At 38.5% G+C, this 22,758-nt stretch overlaps 1 protein-coding gene across 25 annotated transcripts in view; it reads left to right on the forward strand.

Moving 5' to 3' along the window:
- The window catches only part of LOC120894606 (calcium-activated potassium channel slowpoke), a 69,575-nt gene that overhangs the window by 15,248 nt on the left and 31,569 nt on the right, over positions 1 to 22,758 (forward strand). For 13 of the 25 annotated variants that reach the window (XM_040297313.1, XM_040297315.1, XM_040297311.1 and 10 more), the window contains 3 exons: positions 836 to 927; positions 18,300 to 18,410; positions 21,325 to 21,430. In XM_040297313.1, coding sequence (XP_040153247.1) covers positions 836 to 927; positions 18,300 to 18,410; positions 21,325 to 21,430 — 309 coding nt within the window. Of the gene's footprint in view, positions 1 to 835; positions 928 to 3,630; positions 3,723 to 11,028; positions 11,121 to 18,299; positions 18,411 to 18,997; positions 19,104 to 21,324; positions 21,431 to 22,758 lie in introns of all 25 variants that reach the window. The other 12 variants (XM_040297318.1, XM_040297292.1, XM_040297293.1 and 9 more) reach the window with 5 other exon arrangements.

Raw genomic sequence — 22,758 nt, forward strand, 5'->3', positions numbered from 1 at the left:
AACTCACCGAAAAAAATGACCAACACACTCATCTCATCATGTTATACGTATCTCACCTTGTTTGCATGCCTTAGAGCGCACCATCGCTTTTAAATTTGAGGATACGACATCGCATTTTAAGCCAGGGTGACGGTCGTCGGGGCTGGGCAACCAGGAAGGCAACAGTTCGATTGCGCCGACAGGATGCTAGCGCTGACCTATGAGCGTATTATTTTTGCATGCAAAGCGTTTATGCTGGCTGCCGCATAATATAACGTAGCGATTGTTTGTTTTGTTGGTTAACATTCCGGTTTTCCGTTCTCTCGTTTTGTTTTCCCGTCTGCGATCCCGATCGACTAGTGAACCGTTTCTGTTTGCGTTACGTGCTCGGTTAGGTGCTTAGGGGAGCGTTCTGGGGTTGCTTTTGCTCGCCAATCGGTCGGTCAATCTAGCGCACAAACATCTTCATGCCTGCTGTAACGTACTAGCGATGCTGTCGATCTGGCAATCCTAAGCAGAACTGCAGCCTTCCGGTGGCGAGGTGAATGCTCTCTTAATTAGGTTCTGTTGCAGTGGATTGCATTGAAGTGTTGGGGCACCCTTCGTGGGCTCCATCTAGGGCGGACAGCAAATACAATTCTTTTGGAAACTGTGGTGGCTTTATTTTCTTCGCGATTGTTCGTGTAAATGTTAGCGCCTGTCTGTCGCTAAGCGGAAGGAAATGTGAAACGTAAAAGAGAACAAATCACTACACCCCTTCACACCCCATTCGCTACTTGTTTAGTTTAATTTTTCTTTAAACCTCACCCACTCAAATACTACAGACAAATCATTGAAGTTCAATTGACTCTTTTAGGCAATGTTTGCCAGCAGTATCCCCGAAATTATTGAACTTGTTGGTAGCGGTTCTAAGTACGGCGGTGAGCTAAAGCGCGAGCAAGGAAAAAGGTAGTTGAAGCGAATGCCTGTTTATAGCAAACAAGCAAACAAACAAAACTTCCATTTTGTTATTTCGTTAATTGTGCTATAACTATTATTCGATGTTATGTTGTTCCTTCTATATAATACACCCATATCGGTTGCCCACGATTCAGTTGCTCTCTCTCTCTTTTCTCTCGCTCTGATCCGCTCCATTTCTCACCTTCCCACTCTATATTCCGCTGCGTACTCTCCATCCAGTCATTTACGACAACGAGCCTATCCAGTCCACCCACCCACCCACTCTCCGTCCGTTATATGCTCTGAGTTATGTGCACTCTGTTTTCTACCGTTTCCTGCTCGTTTTACTGAGTTTTCAATTACTGTTGTTCCCATGTAATTTTTTGATTTCGTTTTAATGTGTTTTTGCGTTTTTTTTCACCTCATACGGCGACAGTTAGTCGTCGTCGTCGTTGTCGTCGTCGTTGTTGTCGTCGTCATCGCCATTCCTTTCGCCGAAAGTTGTGTTTGGAATGAAGAGTATCATTTATGTGTGCGCCACGTGGCACTGTGTGTTTGTGAGTGTGTTTGTCTGCGTGCGGTGGCAGTGTTTCACGCCGCCACACCGGCAGGACCCGGCTGTGATGAGTGCGGCTGGTCAGTTTGATTGTGCTGTGTTGCTTTAGTGCTATCCTTCTGCAAACTAGTGCAAACCTTCCAACAGTGACGGCAGCTATTCGTGTGCTATCAAAAGTTTCCAGCTTTCATACTTCTTATAATCCTGTTGTGCCCGTTTCATATAGCAGCGTTTCTCTTTAACACTACTTTTTTGATCCGTTTGATCCGGTTGCGAGACGAGCATTGAAAGCAAAAACAAACAAGTAAAATGTTGGTACATTTTCCCCATCGCCGATAAGCGCACTATTTTTAAGCGGTGTATAGTAATTAAAAAAAGCAACTAAATACTAATGAGAGTGTAGGACTAACAGTACGGATAACATATTTTGAAAGAATCCATAGAGCTAAGAAGAATTGTAAAGCAGCTCGTGTGCAAAGATTAACAGGAACCATTTGTGGTTTAGTCTGTTCAGCTGCTTCTCCCTCTGCGATAAACAATGACGGATCCGTTAGTATAAATTATAAAAATTTACCATAGGTTTCTTCATTTGCAAGCGATTATCGTTTGAGCACCACTGAAAACATCGATTTGATGAAACATCTTATTTTCTGTCGGTACCGTGCCTAGCGAAATAATTGTAATAATGTAATTTAGATCTTCCTGGAAAACTGGAAATGATTAAATTATTTAATCTCGTATTTAAATTATTCATTTCACAAGTCGCTGAATGTTCACAGGCTGTTATATCAAATCGATGATTTCAATTGCTGTTGCCGTTTCAATGTTTCGGTTCAATACGCTACGATATGATAGAAATGCGAAACCACTAGCCTTGTTCACACGTGTCAGAAGTGGCATTATCAACTTTTAGAAGTACAAGCTTTTCAGTAGTATGGCTCCTAGATATATATATCTATACATAAATATATGATACGTTTGTTTTGTTGTTCGATTCACGGTTACGTTTTTTTCCCCTTACTATTAAAATTAAACTAATCATTCTACAAAGCGTAGCTAATAATGAGTCTCTCGATGTTTCGGTCTTACCTTTTTTTTCTTTGTAACACATTTTAGAGTTTAATCATTGTTGCATCAGGTTTGACACTATTCCGTTGGTTTGTTTCGTTCTCTTTAGTACTGCATCCAGTTTCACTCCGGAATTTCGTTACTCATTACTTTCTCATTCTTGTAACATACTTGTTAGAACGGCAAGCAAAGGGTCTCCGATGCTCGTAATATTTACTGTGGTTTTTTTTCTCCTAATTTTGAACCATTTAATTTTGAATGTTGTTTTACATTGTAGAGCGCTTGCAAAGCATAACATAACAACACAAAACGTTGTCATTGTCTTTTCTGATCAGCTGAGCAACAGATTGCAGCGCGTTGAGAAAACAGTAGAACCGTTACCATGTGGTGCCGCAGACATCTGTCTAAGAGAGGAGATGATGAGCAAGCACACATAGCTGCCGATAGTCGTGATGTTTTCGAATTAGGACTAAGGTTTCTTTTTCAAATCTGAAATAATTGCATTCCAACACACCATCGCGTGCGTGTTTTTTTGTTTCGTGTTCTGTCCATAAGCGAGGGGAAGTACACATAGTAGATAAGTGTTACGTTGAAGTGCGAAAGCGTGAAGAGCAATGTAAGTGTTACTGATGCGGGCAGTCTGCGGAAAACAAGCCTGGTGAAATACAAGAAACAGTTAAACTAACCACTAAAACAATATAAACACAATATAAACAATATAAAACAGCAAGCGACAAAGTGTCCAGAAGGGTGGTACATAAGCTGCCTCGTACCATCTGCCGCAAGGGTTGGTCTATGTGAAACATCGCTCAACGGAGCATGCTTGCTCCGAAATCTGAACGTACGGAGCAACTACAACCGTGTCGTAATATGGTAATCCAAAAAACCAACTTGAGTGGCTAAGTAGAGCCGCAAACGGGGTGCGAAGTTGACGTTTTCACAAGCTAATGAGGGGATGGGAGAGGGAAGACTAAGCGCTCCACCGAACCATGTTACATCTGCGTTCGAAACCAAAGCAAACACTCTGACTGACGTGCTGATTAATCTGTACCTGTGTGCGTGATACTATTCCTTATACTCCCGTATAGGCGGTGTTCGCTAGTTGGATTCCGGAGATCACAGAGTTAGCAGCACAGCGGAATAAGTACGGCGGCAAATACACTAAGGATGTTAGAAGAAGGTACACGACCGAGTACCGAGTTGATCTAAGTTTACATCGGTTTTTTTTTTTTGAAAGTTTTCCTTGTTGGTTTCCATGTTTCCGTTTTTTATTTAGTTGTTTTACTTTCTTTCTTTTCTTTATGGTTTGGTTTCCGTTTGGTTCGATTGATATAGTGTTACGATTATGCGTTTCGTTTGCTATTATTTTCATTAAACTTATGATTTTCCTTACAATAGATCAATTACTTTCTAGTATGGGGTTTGGACTAGTTTGACGAATCAATCCGTATGATGATACATGCATAATTACTCCCGTACTCGAAAGTTTTCTAATGATTAGAAACGAAAAGCAACAAATCTACCTTTTGCGTACTCTAAACGGTTTTAAAACACTCACAATCACACTCCTTTTTTGCTCCTTTGTCATAGATTTTCTTTTTTAATTTATCAGTTTCTCTAGTTGAGCATACTTTTTTTTTATTAAAACTGTAGAAAAATGTGTTGCTTGCTGCGTAGTATGTCTACTAAAATTGTGTAGAAATTAGAGGAAACTTCTATGCAAGCAACATACGTTTCTTATCGAATGTAAAAAGCACGATCGAAGCTATAATAATGGAGTTTGGTTGGATGAAGGTTTGAAAGTGTTTCAAGACTAAGTACCTTGTAAAAATAAAAGGTACTTCATTTTATTGCCGGTCATACCTTGCGTCAGTCTTATTTTTTTGTTGTAATTGTCACATTTTTATCATATGCTTTGATTTGATAGAAAAAAATCTAACTGAAATGTATTATTTTAGTTCGATTGTGCTTCAGCGCTAACGTTTGGCATTATGTTTAACATTCTAACCAGTGACAATTGATCCTATCCTTCTAAAGGCAAACTTTGTTATTATTTCCTCACACTCAATCGCGATTAAACACGCTTTGAATCAGTTTGTTGTAGAAAGAAGAAGAAGAAACCATGGCTCACCGAAAGCTAAAATGAAACCTGACCAAAAAAGAAACACGTCTAAAGCAAACCTCCGGCTCACAATTGTACGTTTCGTGTACTGTAAACGGAGGAAAGAAAACCAATAACACAATCCCGAGGCGACAGTTCTAGTTCATTCCGATTTCTTTTCTTCAATTAACTCGTTTTGTCTAAATTAGATCAACCATACACGGCAAAAGGCATTGGTTTCTTGGTGGCATGTATTTCGGCTCATTTCGCGACTGGCCTATTGTTGGTGCTGCTACACGTTAAAATCTCCGCCCTCACACTCACAATCCCATACTCTCTTTCCTTTTTGCACCTTTATTTTGCATTTGTTTTATGTTGCTAGCCGGATAGGCAATATCCAATGGCGCTCGGCCCAACATAAACTGAATCCATTTCTTGGCGGCATCGTCTTCAGCGCTAAGCACATTATGTGCCCAGTTTGTGGCATTAGGATATGATCAATTGTTATCAACTTTTGCATCTACAGTAGTATTGATGCATTATCTTGAAACAAACAAGAAAAAAAAAACTGATACGAGGCACTTATGCTGCATAGGTACTGTAAAAGTAGTGCAGATAATCGATGACTCTCAAAAGGCAACAAATAATATTCAATTTGATTCGACGTTTATCATCTAGAGGTCACACATTGAGCTACTGATTCGTTGCCTTCATCACCATTTTTCGATGATGTTTTGCTGTATTTTTATTTTTACTAATAAAATAATATAATGATTATATGCATGATACTACGGAAGTTTCAGTTTTCTGCCTTGAGAAGCAGCTAAAGTTTTGTACAAAACGACCGATGCAACAGGTCGAACAGTTTATCGAATACCAAAGCATTCAATTTTAAAAGTTCTATTTTCTATTGCTTTTTAGCTAACCAGAATCCATTGCGCTTTTGCTAAACATCATAGCAGATGCTTTATGAATCTCATTCCCATGGCTTTCAATATTTCAATAATAATTTGATAGGTTAAAAGCAGTGCTATTTGCCTGAAAATAAACAAAACACTGAAATTTGACCAACAGAAAAATATTCCCAAATTTTGCGATCGATCCTCTTTTACAAGAGTGAAAGTAAATCGTTTCGTTCGAAGCCTTTGAGCGTTGCTTTGTTTCATATGTTCGTGAATTTGTACCTCTTTTATGATGTTTGGTTTCCTTTTTTATGAATATTTTCAGTGGCCTCTTCTTTTGATTTCTATAATTCTTCTGGAGCCGCTTCAAACCGACACATAGTTCGACGTAAAGCTGGTTCTCGCCCTTGCTTCCACGCTGTGTCAGAATGAAATTTCTTAAAAGCTTTTCATCATTTTCCAAAAGCAAATGACATTCCCGAAAACACACAATGCGGTTGTGTGTCATGTTTTGTCATGTGCATCACGCTTTGAGAGAGTTGTCGTTTGTTGTTATGACCAAATTGTTATCGCGCATTGTTTTACCCGTCATCTAAACTCCTTTTTCCCTCACACACACCCCCTGAACAACGCTTCATTTACAATTTGCATCCCTCAAAAATAATACACAGTTTTCTGTTGACGATATGAACGAAATTTCAAGGAGAGTTTCCCATTATTGCAATCAAACGCGCGAACACCTTGTCCTTGTTTGGTGCGATCACCATTGCTCACCAGTCTCACGACCAGCGCAGGTTTGTGTGAGTGTTTCGTGGAGAGGGTAGACACCCATGCTTTCGCCAGAATAAAATCGCCAAACATGTAAATGAAAGTGGAAAAGACAACCCCCCGAATCATGGAACAAGAGAGATATTTTTTTTTTCAACTAAATTCTTTAAAAAATTTCCTGTCAAGCTCCAGAACTCCCTGTCTGTGTGTGTTGTTAAAAGTGCGCACACACGACTCTTTCACGCGTGTTCTAATGGAATTGTCTATAAACATGGCAGATCCAGGAGCCACGCCACTAAATCGGCTTTTACTATTATTTGGGTTTTCTAGCTATATTTCCTTTCCGATCTGTATTGAATTGATACTGTAGAGTGAGAGACTTACTTAATAACATTTGGTTTTTCGTTTTTTCCCTCATAATTCCTACTACATATATTTACTACTACTACTACTACTACTACTATTAATACTACTACTACTTAGCCTACAATTATAAAATCTTTTTTCGGTTTCGTACAACTACCGCCTCTATAGATACTGATTTTGCACCGATTTTTTTTTGTTCTGCATTTTCCAAGATTCTTTTACTGCCATATACCGTTCCAATAATTCAATTAATTTTAGATCTAGCCGCTACAGCAAACAAAAAATTAACCAAAGTACCAAAAATAAAATCCAAACCCCTCCGGATGTTAAGTTTTCAGTACCTACCTCACACATATACCAGTAGCGCAAACGTTTGCAAACGGTTTGCACCTGTGTTCTTCTGTTATATTCCGGTTCGGTTCGGCCAAAATTTGAAATTTTGGTTCTAGTTGAAAAGTTAAACGCAAAAGCAATTTCTAGCAATCCATTTTTGTTTTGCGAACCTCCTCCTGTCGATGCCATTTCTTTGGAACCTTCTCTCCACCACTACCACTTTCTACCACTATCACAACCACCACCATGCTCTATTCACGTTTACTTTCACCGCTTTCCTGTTGAGACTTAGTCCAAATTTGGTATCCTGTTCGTTGTTTTCTTTTTCTGTTTTTAAACCATATCATCACTGCGGTTCGTAATTACAGATACTGGAATGACTGTTGAGAGATACAGTTGAGTAAATCAAACAAAAATGCACCGCGTACCGCTTAGTCAAAAACGGACTACCTACCCTCACGGTAAACTGGTTGCAATAGGGCCACTCTGCAATTACCGATCGTATTGATGAGACTTACACGTTGGTTTTTGGTATATGATTTTTGCTGCCAACTATTGTCTACCTTTTTATCGGTTTTTCTTTTCACTTAATCCTACACCAGTTCCGGCCATCGCACACGCTGGCCATCTTTTTTTATAATCATTTTGTTTTACTGCAACTGTTGGGATGTTAACTAGCAAATGCCTATACATATTTCTCTCTGCTGTACAAATGGAGGGCCGGTAATTTTGTTTTGTTTTGGTTTTTTTCTTCTTCTCCTTCCCATTTTGTCCACCCTCTCGCCCACTGTAACCTAGCCTCTTGTGTTGTCGTGTTTCTTCACAGTTGTTTGTTTTACCATTTTTTACTGGATTTGTTTTTTCTTCCCTCTTTCTTGAATTCTTCTAGCATTATCTATTTACATACCAATTTAAAAAAAACATTCATTTACTGTAGATAAAGATTTTTGCTTGCACAGCCTGTATGCCGCAGCCACGCATATTAGAGCAAAATTTTGATTGATGTTACCAGTTCCTTAACAAATCGATAGTTTTTTACTACATCTGATCTGTCAACCTTAATTTTATCCATAATAGGAAAAGTGAGAATAAATCAAACGACCTACCCCGAAATTGCCTAAAATAAAAGAAAAGAAACCAGCTAACAAAATATGCATTCATAAAAATGCTTCTAATGGAACGATAATTAAACAACAACAACAAAAAACGTACAAGGCAAATGAATATCCTTCTGTGCATATGGATTGCGAAACAAATAGAGTGCTGGGCTAGACATGAGATATATATATATACATTTTAGCTAGAGAGATTTCACTCGGTTAGGTCCTAGAAACACAATAACACATAACATCTCTGTCTCTCTCACACACGTACACACATATACATAAACACACAAACACACACACACATCCACACACACACCATCCACATATACACATACGCATACACGACTGGACTTGGTATCCTGTTCTAAGCGCTAGCAAATCATTTCGAACGAGTTTTGTTGTTATATTTAACATTATTTTCTATTCTGACCGGGTTTGTTTTTGGAAACATTGTGTATGAAAACTACACTGAACTTTTGTTCTCTTAGTTGACGAAGGGTTAGAGAGGGAGCTGGAGAGAGGAAGAGCGCATTTGCTAGAGCTTCCTTGGCACGATTATTGTGCCACACACTTTTTCCCTCGCTCGAACGATCGTTATTGTTTGCGTTTTGTTTGTGGAAATGGTCTTTTGAGAGTTGCCCGTAACTGGCCACACTGGTTTGATTTGATCGTAGTGTGTATGTGTGTGTCTGTGTGTACGTTGGCGAAGATTAGAAGTTTTGTATTAGAAACGGTTTTGTCTATTGATTTTCCCTGAACAACAACAACTATTACTACTATTACTACTACTAGTACTATCACCACAACCACCACCTAACGTCACACTGGTCAATGTGAAGTGAGGATCGTGTTAGTTGGTCTTTGTTTTCTCTTCTTGTCACCATGCCACTTTCCCCAAAATTCCACCACCCGCTCAAAAAACCAAACTATGTGTTAGTCCAAAGAAATCGAAGCCTAGTTTGTGTAACATTACTGTGCCTGTGCACGCTGCCTTCAATTGGTGGAATTGGTGTCATCTATAATAACCAAGCAGCCTTCATTGAAGTGGCGAAATCTGTTCGGTATAGAATTGGCAAAGACAACTGAAGGGGGAATGCTTTTTGTACTCTATGGGACACTTAAAAATTGGTTTGGTTGATCGAACAGTAAGCAAAGTTAATTAAAAAAAAGAAGGTTAAATTAACTAAATTACAGTAACTATTTTCCTGGAGGCAAAAACAAACACCTTCTCCAAGGGTGCGAGACTCATGATGCAGTTTTCTTTGGATAGTAAATGAATCACAATTAACTCTCTATTTCGATCTCGGTATAACAAACGTAGGTGTTTGCTTTAGTTTTGTATTTCCGTTTATAGTCGAGTCATGCGTCACATTCTTCTAATTTCTATTTAAGTTTGTCCTTTTTGGCCGGCCCGGCTAGATAACGGTTGTGAGTTACCGGAAGCCGATCGATCACTAGACGACCGTTTCCTCGCTCCATTTTCTGTACTCCCTCTCCGTACACCCATTAGTTGCCATACGCGGTATGTAAGAATGTATGCACCTCTTTTAAACCCTTTTCCTTTCAAACTCTCAAACCTTCACATTACTATCCTAGACGGCCACGATCTCCTTAAAAACCTAGAGGAGTGTGTGAGTGAGTTGTTTTGTTTTAAGTAGCTTTATTCAATATGATACAAAATTTTCCTTTTCTATATTCCTTTGTTTGATTTGTACCTCCAATTTCTTACCAACATCGGCGGTGTGTGCTGCATTTGTGCTACCAAAGGGTATGCGAGTTACCGTACTGATGAACGCGTGTTTTGTAGAGCTGTGATTTACTGGAACCCGAGAAGAGCCTAGGGTATGGTTTAGCTTAAGCGGACGTGTACAACAATCACTCATTAGATTCAACCTGCCGACCTATCAGAAACGGGTTGTAAACTAAATGTCGATTGCATCAAGTGATCCTCGGTGCTGAAATCAATGAATTGCATATACATACATCTATATTACGTCCACTGTCTTATGCCACACATTTTGCAGGCACCTAAATTTAATAAGGCAATTGAAAAGCAACTGAGATTATACAAACGACACTGGCAGGAGAATCAGATGCACTAGGGGTGGGGTAGAATTTTCCGTTTCTCGTGTGTGTGTGTGTGCGTGTGTGGTTTGGTTCTGCTGTCACCTTTAGTGAAGAACTGCCGGACGTATTAAGTGTTCGCCCTTCTTTTAACAACTCTTCATTTACTATCGTCTGTGTGTCAGCGTAACAGCCCAAGTCTGAGTTTATACATGTTGTTTTTCCTTTCTTTTTTCTTTCCTACCATGGTCTCGGAAACCTACCTCTTCTTCTCTGTGGCATTGTGTGTTGAATTCTGCAATAAACTCAAACGAAAATAAACTATTGCCGAACGTCCCGCTGTATGGGTATCGCTGAAACGCTGCGAATGACTGCGAATAAATCAAACGTGAACAATAATGGCACACCGGCTATATCTACCGGTGACCTGAAAAATTAACTGCGATTCAATGTTAAAAAATATATACAAACTAAACTAAACAAACAAACTACTGCAAATAATCCGGATGCCGGATTGGGGCCCTGTTTGTTCTAAATTTCCCATTTTCCATTTACGACCGAAACAAACATACTGCACAAAACTGGAAAAATGGAATCTTCATGAACGCTCCTATATCTGATAAACACTACTTTAACTTCATTCGTAAAACACACTACCGGAATGGGTTACGTTGTTTAATTAAATTTTTTTACTACTTATCTTCTTATTCCCAATCAAAAACTGCACAACGACAAAAACCATCAAAACCAAAAAACTTCCGAACTAATTATCGATCAACACTCTACTACCACCTTAACAAAAAAAAAAAAATACCACACTTCCCGAAAATTGCTACAAAACTAAAGGCGATATTTGCAAGTTGTATACCAGAGATTATAGACTTGATCGGAACAAGACCCAAATATGGGGGAACACTGAAGAATGAACGGGGAAGAAGGTGAGATTCTACAAGAACCTACATCATTATAATCGTTCGCATTACCATTGTGCCACCGCCATCCATCCCACCCACCTTATATAGCATTTCATTGTTTCTTGTGTTGTTTGTTTTTCCTCCATCTTGCCTTCCGCACTATTTTGCGCTCCGTTTTGCTCCATTTTGCTCATTTGCCGTCCCAGTCAAGGCCCTCTCCCGCGATTTCTCGCGATTGGTCCCGCGATTTCTCCTGCTTGATTTTTTTTTTGTTCAGCATTCCGAATTTCATTTCAATCAATCGATTCTGTTCCTTTTTTCATTTGCTCTATCGTCGGTTTCCTTCTCCACCATCAAGCAATTTATCAGCTGATGCGTATAGAAATGTTCTGTTACTCTTAATCTTTTTAACTTCCTTCGTTTTTTTTTCGTTTTACCATATCTGCTAGCTCTGCACATTTTACGTCTTTTTTGCCTTCTCTCTTTCTCTTACGTTTTGTTTTGTACATTGCTCTCAGCCTAACTGATCCTTAGGCGTTCCTTTGTATTTTTTATTGGTTTATCTCCCACCATCAGTCTCGTGCTGTGTTGGCTGTTTTGTCATGTGTCTCTGTTTGACAGTTTAGTGTATTGTTTACTCGTTGGCGTATACACGTTTTCTGTTTCTGCCTTCGTTTGTCTGTCATCTCCTCTGCTCCTTGCTCTTTTGTTAACTTCAAATCAAGACTATCCCACCTGTGTATGGTCAATGTTTGCTAAGTGTTCACTGTCCTTTACCAATATTGTGTTGATCATGCGTATATCTTGGTCTCTGAATGTCTCATAAGGATGGAATGTATTGATTATGGTTTTATGTTCAGTCTATCTGTTTCGTTAACTAGTGTTACAAAACCCATATGAACTTTTTTGGGGCTCCTTTTTCTGCCCCCTCCCCACACGATATTGTCCCCTTCGTTGGAATCTCTTTAGTATCGGCATAGCTATTTTGATGTCGGAAATTGCTCTTGAAAACTTTCATATCACCGTATAGACCGGTGTTTTTATAGCTCTTCTTGGTTTTAGTATACACATTCAATGCCTTTTTGTCCCATCTTTTGAGTGCTAACTGAACTATGCACGCTTGTTTTGCAGTGAATTTAAAAATCCGATTCGTTTGATTTGTCTGTTTTGCTAATTTTTCGTTTTGATTGCACACTAATCTATTTGCAAATCGATCACAATCGCAGCAATTGGTGCCTTTCAAAAAATAGCTTCTATGGGTTTTGCGAAGCACTTTGATTTGAGTTTGATGTTGTTTTTTTTTTGTATTATTGCCTCAGTTCGCTGCGCAATGCATATGGCTTGTTTTTCGGTTTCATTTGTGTTGCGTATATTTTTTTCTTCTTAATTATTTCAAATGCCTGTTCGCACATCCACTTTTGTGTATGTGCAAACGATGGCATTCAATAGTACCACCATTTTTGTTGTCTTGTGTGTGCGTGTTTGTTTTTCTACTTATTTTTAGTTTGTTTTTGAACAATGTATGACATGGTTTCGTTTTTGTCTCGAATCTACCATTTGCTACAATTGGTTTCGCTACCTTTTTTGGGTTCTTTTTTCACATTCTCTATTTTTTCGAACGAACCTACATCGTATCCACACTAAACATGCCACTTTGGGATGCAACTATCATGAAGATAATCATTTAACAAGAAGAAGAAAAAAAAGAAAAAGACAAACAAACGAACTGTGGGTGTTTTTACAAACTAAGGTATACTCTGGTGTTCAACTTCCCAAATAAATCGTCGTAGATTGTTAGCATTCAACTGTACCAATATTCGCATCACAGCAGAAGCATGACCAGATACGGTATGCTCGAGGGAAAGCGTACTGCTACACGTCTCCACGCGAGCGAGTGGTGTACAAGTATGAATTACATTCGCGCTTTCGCTTGTGCATACTTTTAAAGCATCTGGTTCTGATTCTGAGTGCGCGACCATCGTCTTTCTTACTTACCTTACCTTACTACTCTTGTCTGATTACCCTGGTTTACTCACTATAATCTTGCTCTGGTCACCTAGCCAGTTTCCAAACTATGTAACGCAAATGGTGGAAGCGGCGTACTATAAGAATAAGTGAACCGCGAAGAAGATCCCCACGCTATGATTCACGATGTGCACTAACCGTACAGTGCAAGCCCTTCTTCTCGAATTTGTGTAGTGTCAATATCGATAAGTGTGTTTTTATTTTCAATGGAAGTACATGTATCGTATTGTGTTAGTGTTTAATAAACCATTTGTTGGTGCCAGATTAGCTGTACTATCCCTCCCCCCTCTCCACCTCCACCCCGCCCTATTGTCCACTGATAGCTATTCATATTATTACAACCTTAAGCATATCTACCTCCGGGCACCGGACGTATATGTGTATGTATGTATGTGTGTGTGTGTATGTGTGTGGCAGTGTACAATCTAATAGTAGTGTGGGGAAGGATATTTTCAAACCGAGACTGTACATATAGGTATCTTTAATAAGAACTACGATAAACCCTCACATATGGTAGGTGTGTTGGTTAGGTGATCCTGTGTTGATGTCCACGCGTTACTGTTTTTTGTTTAAACTGAAACGAATTGTAGCCACCATCTAATAATGGTGATTGTTTGTTGATTGGGTATACTATGGACATACTACATACAATTCACATACACTCACACACACTTCCACATACCTACATACACATATACACGAGCCATAGAATGTGTGATGTACTTATTCCCAGGTCGGTCAAATTGCCCTGCTAAATGGATAATGCGACTCGTTGCGCTAGGTTGTACTTTGCATGTTCTTTTATTATAATTGAATGCATTGGTGCATACTTCTGCATCCAATATGAGCAACAAGAGATAAGTCTTTTAAAGCACAGCCTTTGTGAACTGGCACTGGATGATGATCGAGCAATTTGCTCACTGCTTCATGTAAACAACAAAACTGAACATAACATCTGTTGATCCAGGGCAGACATGATGTGTTTGTAGTAGTACTAATTAATTAAGTTGTAGATCGTGACCGTATTCCTTGTGATTATTGATATCCTGATTAGTGTTGTACTGTAGTCTTTTAAGAATAGATATTGAGAATGTTCCACAAGAAGAAATGATTTGCTAGGCATACTGAATGCTCCCAGTAACGTCATCCAACAATCTAACAATAGCTCACCATTTCGCGCTAATCGACGATGTTCCACAAATATGTATGGGCCATTGAATACTATTGAATCGAGGCACATGCTGAAATCAAATCACTCAAAAATATGTTGAATTCCGTTTTGCTGTCACCGTATGACCGGATAATATATTGTTCCTAAATTACCAATCGGATGCTTTGACTCCAGTCCTGTTGACAGACTTACTTAAAAGCAATACTATAGTGACACTCAGTATCTCGTACTTTTACAAACCTGTACAGACCAAGACGAGAGAATTGATTTCTCGTACCAATTACAAGCTATGCTTCGCTCGGTTATGTAGTTGTTGTGCATCAATGCAACGGTTAATCGTAAATGAAGCATAAACAGGTCTACTGTAAGAGTTAGATAATTGTCATTATTTTTTGAAACATACAAGTACCACTTTTTATGCACATACACACATAGCGATATGCGTGTACGTGTATAGACACAACCTATATACACATATACTCTGGCTAGCCCTCATCTCGTATCGAACCTGTTCTTTTTTTCCTGTGAATGAGTACACGATAGGAACTGAATGCACGAATGAATTATGTTCTTAGTGTTTTACCATTTCAATTTGTCTTGGTATTAATGTTTGGGAATATCTCCTTTCGCTCCGCTTTCCGGGCGAAAGACGTACACTGCTAAAAAAAAACTACTACCTTTCTCTGTAATGTTTTGTGCTTGATGTTTGATAGAAATGATGTACTATTTGTAATTGTTGTTGTTTCACGGTGTTCCGTCCATAAGTAAGGCAGTATTAAACAAAAAAAAAACAAACAAACACTCCATTACAATCGTTCCGTTGGCATAGCCCGGTGCATTATCCAACGCAATATCTAGATATCGTTTGTCGCTAGAATGAAATTGAAATTAGATCATCAATCGTACGTAATATCAAATCAAATCAAAAATATGTTTAAAGCTTGAAAAGCCAAACATACAAGCTAGAGTTGAAATATCTCCGATCGCACCAAAACTTAAACGAGATCAATTTAATTGGGCTTACCGTGCCAATGCACCACACGATATCTTACTTAACTGTTCACAGCCATAACCGGCCGGCGGGTAGCCATATATTGAATTCAAGAAGCAAAAACATGCGTGGCCAGGCTGAAAACATAACCCGCTGTATCTTTTAGTGCGTTCAACCAGCATCCTCTACCAGTTGGAGTAGTGTTTCGGTAATGTTTTGATATGATGATAGTATCGTATTTTTATCGCTTTTGTCCATTCACCATCCTCAAACGGTCCGTGGCAACGAGTTGTTTGTGGTAAGCACTAGACAAACAATCAACCAATGCTGCTGGTTTAATATAGTACAACTAAAGTGGTTTAGTAAATATAAGCAATACTTTCAGGACCTCTCTTAACCAAGGCATACGCAAGAGTGATAGCGATTTCAAAACAAAGCGAGCGCGTAATTAAAAAGAACATCGGTACAAAGAAATATGAGCTACGCGCATAGATTAATAAATCACGGTTTGCAGTTTTCGTGTAATGCATCTCGTAGTAGCACCAATGACTAATATTACGTTACAAGATTGCTACTCTCTTCGTCTCAGTGCTGTGCGCGCACGCGTTTGTGTGTGAATCTTAACATATGCATACAGATTAATGCATTTCGCTAAAAGGAAAGATAATGATTTCAAACAATGCCACCGCTTGTAATACGTTGCGACGGATTTGCATGCGACCGTGTTTCATAATAGATCGTATATTTAAGCAATATGTATGTATGTATGTATGTATGTATGTTTGTATGTATGTATTGCTATAGTAAAGCATCTGCTAAGTGCTCTAGTATTTCGTAGATAGAAATAAACCACACACATTCAACATAAACATAAAAATCTTTTGCACCATACACCTAACCACCTGCTGCCCTTACGATGCACAAGTAGTGATTAATTAGTTTATAGGCGTTTAGTAACTTAAGCTCATATGTAAACAATTTTGCTCGTAGTATGCTGCACGAATCAAACTCATCATGTATATATATATATATGTAAGAATTGTGTATATAATGTAGTGTATGTATTTAAAGTTGCTATTCACCGAGCAAAATGCAACGACGCATCATCGCTCAAGCTCAAGATTATGGCTCAACTTTAGTAAATGTTTTGGTGCTCGAATCTCATAGCGCTTTCTTTACTTTTCCTACAACCAGCAGTAAAATGTAATATAAAAAAAACCCAATAGCTAGGACTACGTTTACATAAACATTAAAACAGATAAAAAACAGTTACCTAATTCATAATTTCTAGCGAAAAACCAAAACATAAACTAGCTGCTCTTATCAAGTAATAGATCGCGCAAAACCAACAAATAAAAAAATGTCTCTCTTTCTTCTACCGTATAACAATACTATCCTCTTCGCCACCATCGTCTTTCATTGCAATTCTCTTCTATACCTCTCTCTCTCTCTCTCTGTGTATCTCTGTCGCTCTTTTTAATGGTGTCTAAAAATATTAACCTATTTTTGACGTTGCTCATACTGTCGGCACAGCTCTTTTGTATGCGTACCGTCAATCTGTACGGATAGGAATTACGATACGATCCTTTCCGCGGTGTTTTCCCCCGTGCTATGTGCAATGTTCTCCACTGTGTCAATGTCAATTGGCCGGTCTGTTTTGGGCTGGTCCCTCTCGCGGCCAGGCACAACGATCTTTGATAATTGCACCAATGACGATGCCTCCTTGAAATGTGTTGCCTTGTTTGTGTTATATCTTTCCCTCCTTTCGTCGTAATTATCTTTTTATCTGTTTCTCTTTCTCGCGCTCTCTTTCTCTCTCTCTCTCTCTCTTTTTTCCTTCCCTTAACCCCCACCCCCTTTTAGTATCATTAAAAAACTCTTTCATCCGTTAATTGTTTAGTTTTGTTATCGACGTCGTGTGGTAGAAAACATGTCGTTCTTTTTGCATGCAGCCCGGTTGTGTCATCCTACCTGTGGTTTTGTTTTGATTATGTTTAATCCAAGTACTGTGTTGATTTTCTTTCATTATGTTCATCCGTTCATTTTATCTCGTTATGTTTTGTGTTTCGTGGTCCATCACATTCCGTCTGTACCGTGAAAATTGCATCATTTCGTAAATCGTCGTAAATTGTCGCGTCTCATCAAGCTCCTCCTCAACTCCTTTTCCCTTCGCCTTTGCCGAAACTGTAACTGTCACTGTTATCTGTTATATTTGCCCTGTCCCGATACCTGTCCCACGATCCCTCACTTTTCCCATTTAACAAATTTCTTGATCTTGATCACCGTTTCCTAATCCTCTCTCTTTATCTCTCTCTGTTGTTATTGGTTTTCTTTGCTTTACCCGATAACTGAAATAAGTTTAAATGTTTGTTTTTTTTTCATTGCTTTCCGTTACGACTTAAAATCCAATTCAAATCGTACACAAGATGGCACTAGCAGTGGCACTAGCAGTATGGCACGAACTTTTTGGCAAGATGGTAGAAAACCCCAAATAGTGATCAACCCCGCCAAACAGTGCGGCTATGAACAATCGTCTCAAGTGCTGTTTGCTACGCTGCTTCTAGTGTTATCGTACGTATCAATCCGGTCTAGGAAAAGATACAGGCGGCCTAGCAAACCGTCATATTTATGTTATTCGTTTTGTTTTTTTTTGTTTCATATGGTTTTCTATTTAGTTGTGTTTGCTGACATATGTTGTGTCACGATACAAGTCCATGAATTGTTTGCTAACATACGTTTTTTTTCTTTGTGTATCCTTATCACCTGGCGACCTTGCGCACGCATACATGGTGTTGTGTGTGGTCGTTTATCTGCCGTTTTCAACGGTGCATCGGTCCATGCTGGTGCGATGCTGCTGGAAATCCGGATGTCGTCCATCATCTGATGTCCCGTGGCTCGGCATCTTCCTTGGCGATTCCTTGATGATGCAAAAAATAAATCCTTCGGGTGAATATGTTGTTTGTGTGTGTCTGTGTGTGGGTGTGATTGTGTGGGGCTGGCACAAATACGGCAATAGACATATCGTGGTATGCGGGCACATAACATACGAATCGGTGTCGCATTTCCTGAAGGACTTTTTACACGAAGATCGCGAGGATGTCGACGTCGAAGTGGTATTTTTACATCGGTAAGTAGATCTTTCTTGTACCTTTCAACTTTATTTACACAACAGCTGCAGCGTAAAGGTTTGCAGACGGAGTGTGTTGTTATGTTCTTCTTTTTTTATTAATTAATTATGAGTTGTTCTCACTTTCTCGTGTTGCTCCCAACACAAAAGAGTAATCTCATCAATTATAATATTAAAACTGAATAACGATTTTTACCCAACATAGAGCAAGTATCTCTTTTCTCAAACGCTATATTTAATTGAGCAAAAGTTTGTACATTATCTGTTTGTTTTACTTAAGATGCAAATGTTGTCGTTATTATTTCTACCATCAGCTCTCATCACAGATTCGGGACTTTTTGTTTCCTTCATCATTGTACTGTACTAAGCTGATGTTAGTATTGATCAACGATTTGGTTCAAGTTTCGTGGAAAAGTTGCCCCTTTGCCTAAAAGTGTGTTGAGTCATTTTTAATTTTGACCTTATGTTCGTCATAATTGTTGATGTAGTTACTTTACCGCAAATCCTGTAAGAATAACAAGCAACATGTTTCTTTAACCATAATACCAATTTCTATAACTGACCATACATACCTGTATCAAATGTAGAAAGGAGCCTGATCTGGAACTCGAAGGTCTCTTGAAGCGTCATTACACAACGGTGGAGTTTTTTCAGGGAACTATGATGAATGCGGTCGATTTGGAACGAGTGAAGGTATATGAATACAGCTTTTAACAAAAAAAACTAACAAAAACAGCCAAAACAAATCAGAAAAAAACAGAAATCAAACAACCGAAAACTTACAACAGCAACAAACATTAGTTTTACTAAGCTTTCTTATGCATAAAGTTTCTCCATCAAACAAACAAAACAAACCAAAACATTCCCACAACAGAAACATACCACAACTACCTTCAAACAGGAATGCATTAATTCCCACTGCAAGAATTTAACCTGTGAACATTATCTGCAAAACAAGTTTTGTCAATGCTATCGTCGTTCGTCTGACTATTTTTGAATCACACTAACCAACCAATATTTTCCCGCACACTCAACAAACCGCCCTTGCACAGCGCAGAAAATTCAGTTGTGGCGCAGTGGCACTTGCGTCTTAACTTTTGCGTCATATTCTGTTTTGCCAGTTTACGGATAACTATGTGGTCACTCGTGTTTAGTTTAGTACCGCACTCGGGAATCCCGAATCGAATCTGTGCCGCTTTTGTGGGTGTGTTTGCCGAGACACAGCATGCTTCCTTGCGCGCGGTAATGTGCACTCATGACAACACTTCGCAGACCGGGATTCTCTGGCTGGCAGGGTTGAGTTCAAAGTTTGTTAGCTAGCAGCAGGACAGCTTTTTTCGACATGCATAGCCACTAGGGTCCAATAGGTATTGAAAAGTTCAGTTGAGATAACTCTGCTTACCTTGTGTAGGGAAGAAATTCGTCGTAAGGCTAGCCAAGTACATCGTTCCATCCAGTTGTTGTTGAACAGGTTAGTTCGAAGCGTAGAGATAGTGTTAAGCAATAATTCGGCTATCATTTACCATTTCCTTTCGATTCGATCTATTGCTATATATGTTTAATACAACCAATCGGCTATTATGCTAGTTTTTACTCATTATATGTTGGCCTTCTATGATGTTGCTGGCATATTTATAGTAAAGCGCAATACATAAACATGCCACACAATGCCACCATCGTGCTTGCGCATGGTACAGTTTTAGATTGACCATTTCAATCTTCTTCGCTCATTACTGTATCTATTCAGTGTTTTTTTCGTTTTCTCTGCCTCTCGCAGTCTGTTAATCATTTGTGAGTTTTATTTGTTTTTTTCTTTCTCTTGTGCCTGTAACTGTTTTTCACCGCTCACCACTAATAAATGATAGTAATTTTGGCTGTACTACAGCAATAAGTTTCATTTGAGTTAGAATGTTATCGTTTTCCGTTGTTCTTTTTCGGAATGCAAAACTTCGTATCATACATTTTACCGACCATTTCTTATTCTGTTATGTGTACATTCGTTTGGATCAAACTTTGATTAATCGCTTCGTATTTAGTTTTTGTTATTATTATTGTAATTTTGCATCTTCTAATTTTAAAATTTCTATATCTATAAATATATATATGCGATTTGTAAGTCTTGCCACTTCAACAAGGTCCGGGAACAGCTCGTGACAAGAGGTAATATCTAAAAATGTTCTAGTTTCGTCAGATTGGTATTGAACTGGTTCGTAATATGATCAGCACAAGCAAAGTTCAAAAGCGTTGCAGAAACAATTTGCATTTCCGCGTACCACGACTAGAGACCAACATTGCTGGTGCATTGCTTTTTAATATTATAATTGATATAAAAATACATTTCTTTTGAGTTACATTTCTTTTAAAAAGACTAATAAACATTGAACAAAAAAAAAATATCCGGAATGGAACAATTCCCAGCGTAATGGAGCATTTCCATTACCTTACGGCATTTCTTCTATGACTAACCTCATGTGTGTCTTTTCTTTCTATTTTCTATTTTTGCGCTTTTTCGTAACACGCACTTTATACACTTGAATTGTTCTCTTTGCCCCTCGATCAAATATCATATTCTGGAATGTGTGCGTGTCCTTCAATGACCGAACTATCTAAAATTCTTCCTAACGAACTCACGCGCTCTCTCTATATCTGGTCCTCAAATATGGGCGATTAATGTTACATGCATCGCCAACCAAACTGGGACGCTGTTGTGCTGATGATTCATGGTTGTGCTGTTTCGGACAATCTATATTCCAATATTCTTGCTACCGAACGCTTAATATGGATTTGTGCGGATAAATGCATCGTTTACATTAAATCCCGTAAATCAAACAAACTTAATAATAAAAAAAACCTTGCGTCCGGACGCGTCCTATGTTCTTGTTTGCGCCCGTTCCCAATGTACGACCAATTAAAGTAAACCACCCGATCTGGAGCTGGAAGGTCTGTTCAAACGTCATTTCACCACCGTGGAGTTTTTCCAGGGAACGATTATGAGCCCCATTGATCTGCAGCGGGTCAAGGTAATCATTGTTAGTGTACTACTTTAAACCCATCCCATATCAAATGTTTCGATTGCGTGTCATATTTGGTTCAAACATTAACTGCCTATCTAGTTATCTTCAGTTGTCTCTTATTCATCATTTTAAAATACTATTCTTTTTATCTCTCTCTCTCTCTTTCTCTCTCTCTGTCTCTATTTCCCGCTATCACGCATTTTTTTCTTCAGAACATTTGTTTTGCTATTATGATTATTATTCTGACGATGATTATATATTTACCTTCTAGGCGTGTTAGATGTGGTGAATGTGTTGTTTTTTTTTCATTTTGAGTTAGAACAAAAGCTCTATGTGTTACACACACTGACACACTAATACACATACACGAGTTTGTGTATATATATATATTATTTGTTGCGACCAATGTGGTGTGTGTATAATCGTTCCCTTTTGTTTCGTGATGTGTGCGGATTTGCATAGTCAGACAGAGCAACATCTTGTAGTAGTATACAAGAGATTTCCAAAGGTGTTCCAATAGTTTATCCCTCCCCTTTTAGGCAACCAAATGCATACAGTATATGAAAAGCGATATGAAAATAACTTTTGCATTTTTCTTTCCTGGAACTCATTGCCTGTATCATAAGTTTTGACACATTGACTGCAAAATATACAAATCAATTGAACGACAAACAATAACAAAACCAATACAGGCACTCCCCGAGTTTTGAGGTACCGGTTCTACGTGGATACGTGGTTTTATAAATAGGATAGTTCTTGGAGCGATTTATACTGGTTTGATGCCTTGATTGTCAAATTCAAAATAAATTCAGTTTTAGCTGAATTTTACAAATCAATCAAAACGGAAAAAAACTAATAACGTCAATCAGATATACCGTATTTTAGCGCGTATAACGACTCCTTTTTAGTTCGAAAATGACCAAAACCAGATTAGGCGGGTCGTTATACACGGGCAGTACCTTTTAGATTACCCCTGAGACATTACAATCAATTACATACAAAGATGGTCTGTTGCATGTGTATACACAAAGATAACGCTAGAAACACAAGGAGTGTTGCCTAGAAAATGCATAACAAAAAAAAAGAAGTTTAAAAACTAAGGAAAATTGGTTGATGATTCAAATTCATAGAAAGGAACATTTTGAGCACGAGGTCAAAAACTATAAAAAAAAGTAAATTTGATCTGAATCAAATTGGTAACAAGGACAAAGTTGTTTTTGAATTTTGTAAAATTAAAATTAAAAACAAAACTTTTTTTTAATATTGAATAAAGTATAAGGAGGTTTATACTCGGGGGGTCTTAATACACGCTAAAATACGATATATCTAACACC

This window comes from Anopheles arabiensis, chromosome 2 (assembly GCF_016920715.1).
Source record: "Anopheles arabiensis isolate DONGOLA chromosome 2, AaraD3, whole genome shotgun sequence".
Lineage (NCBI taxonomy): Eukaryota > Metazoa > Arthropoda > Insecta > Diptera > Culicidae > Anopheles > Anopheles arabiensis.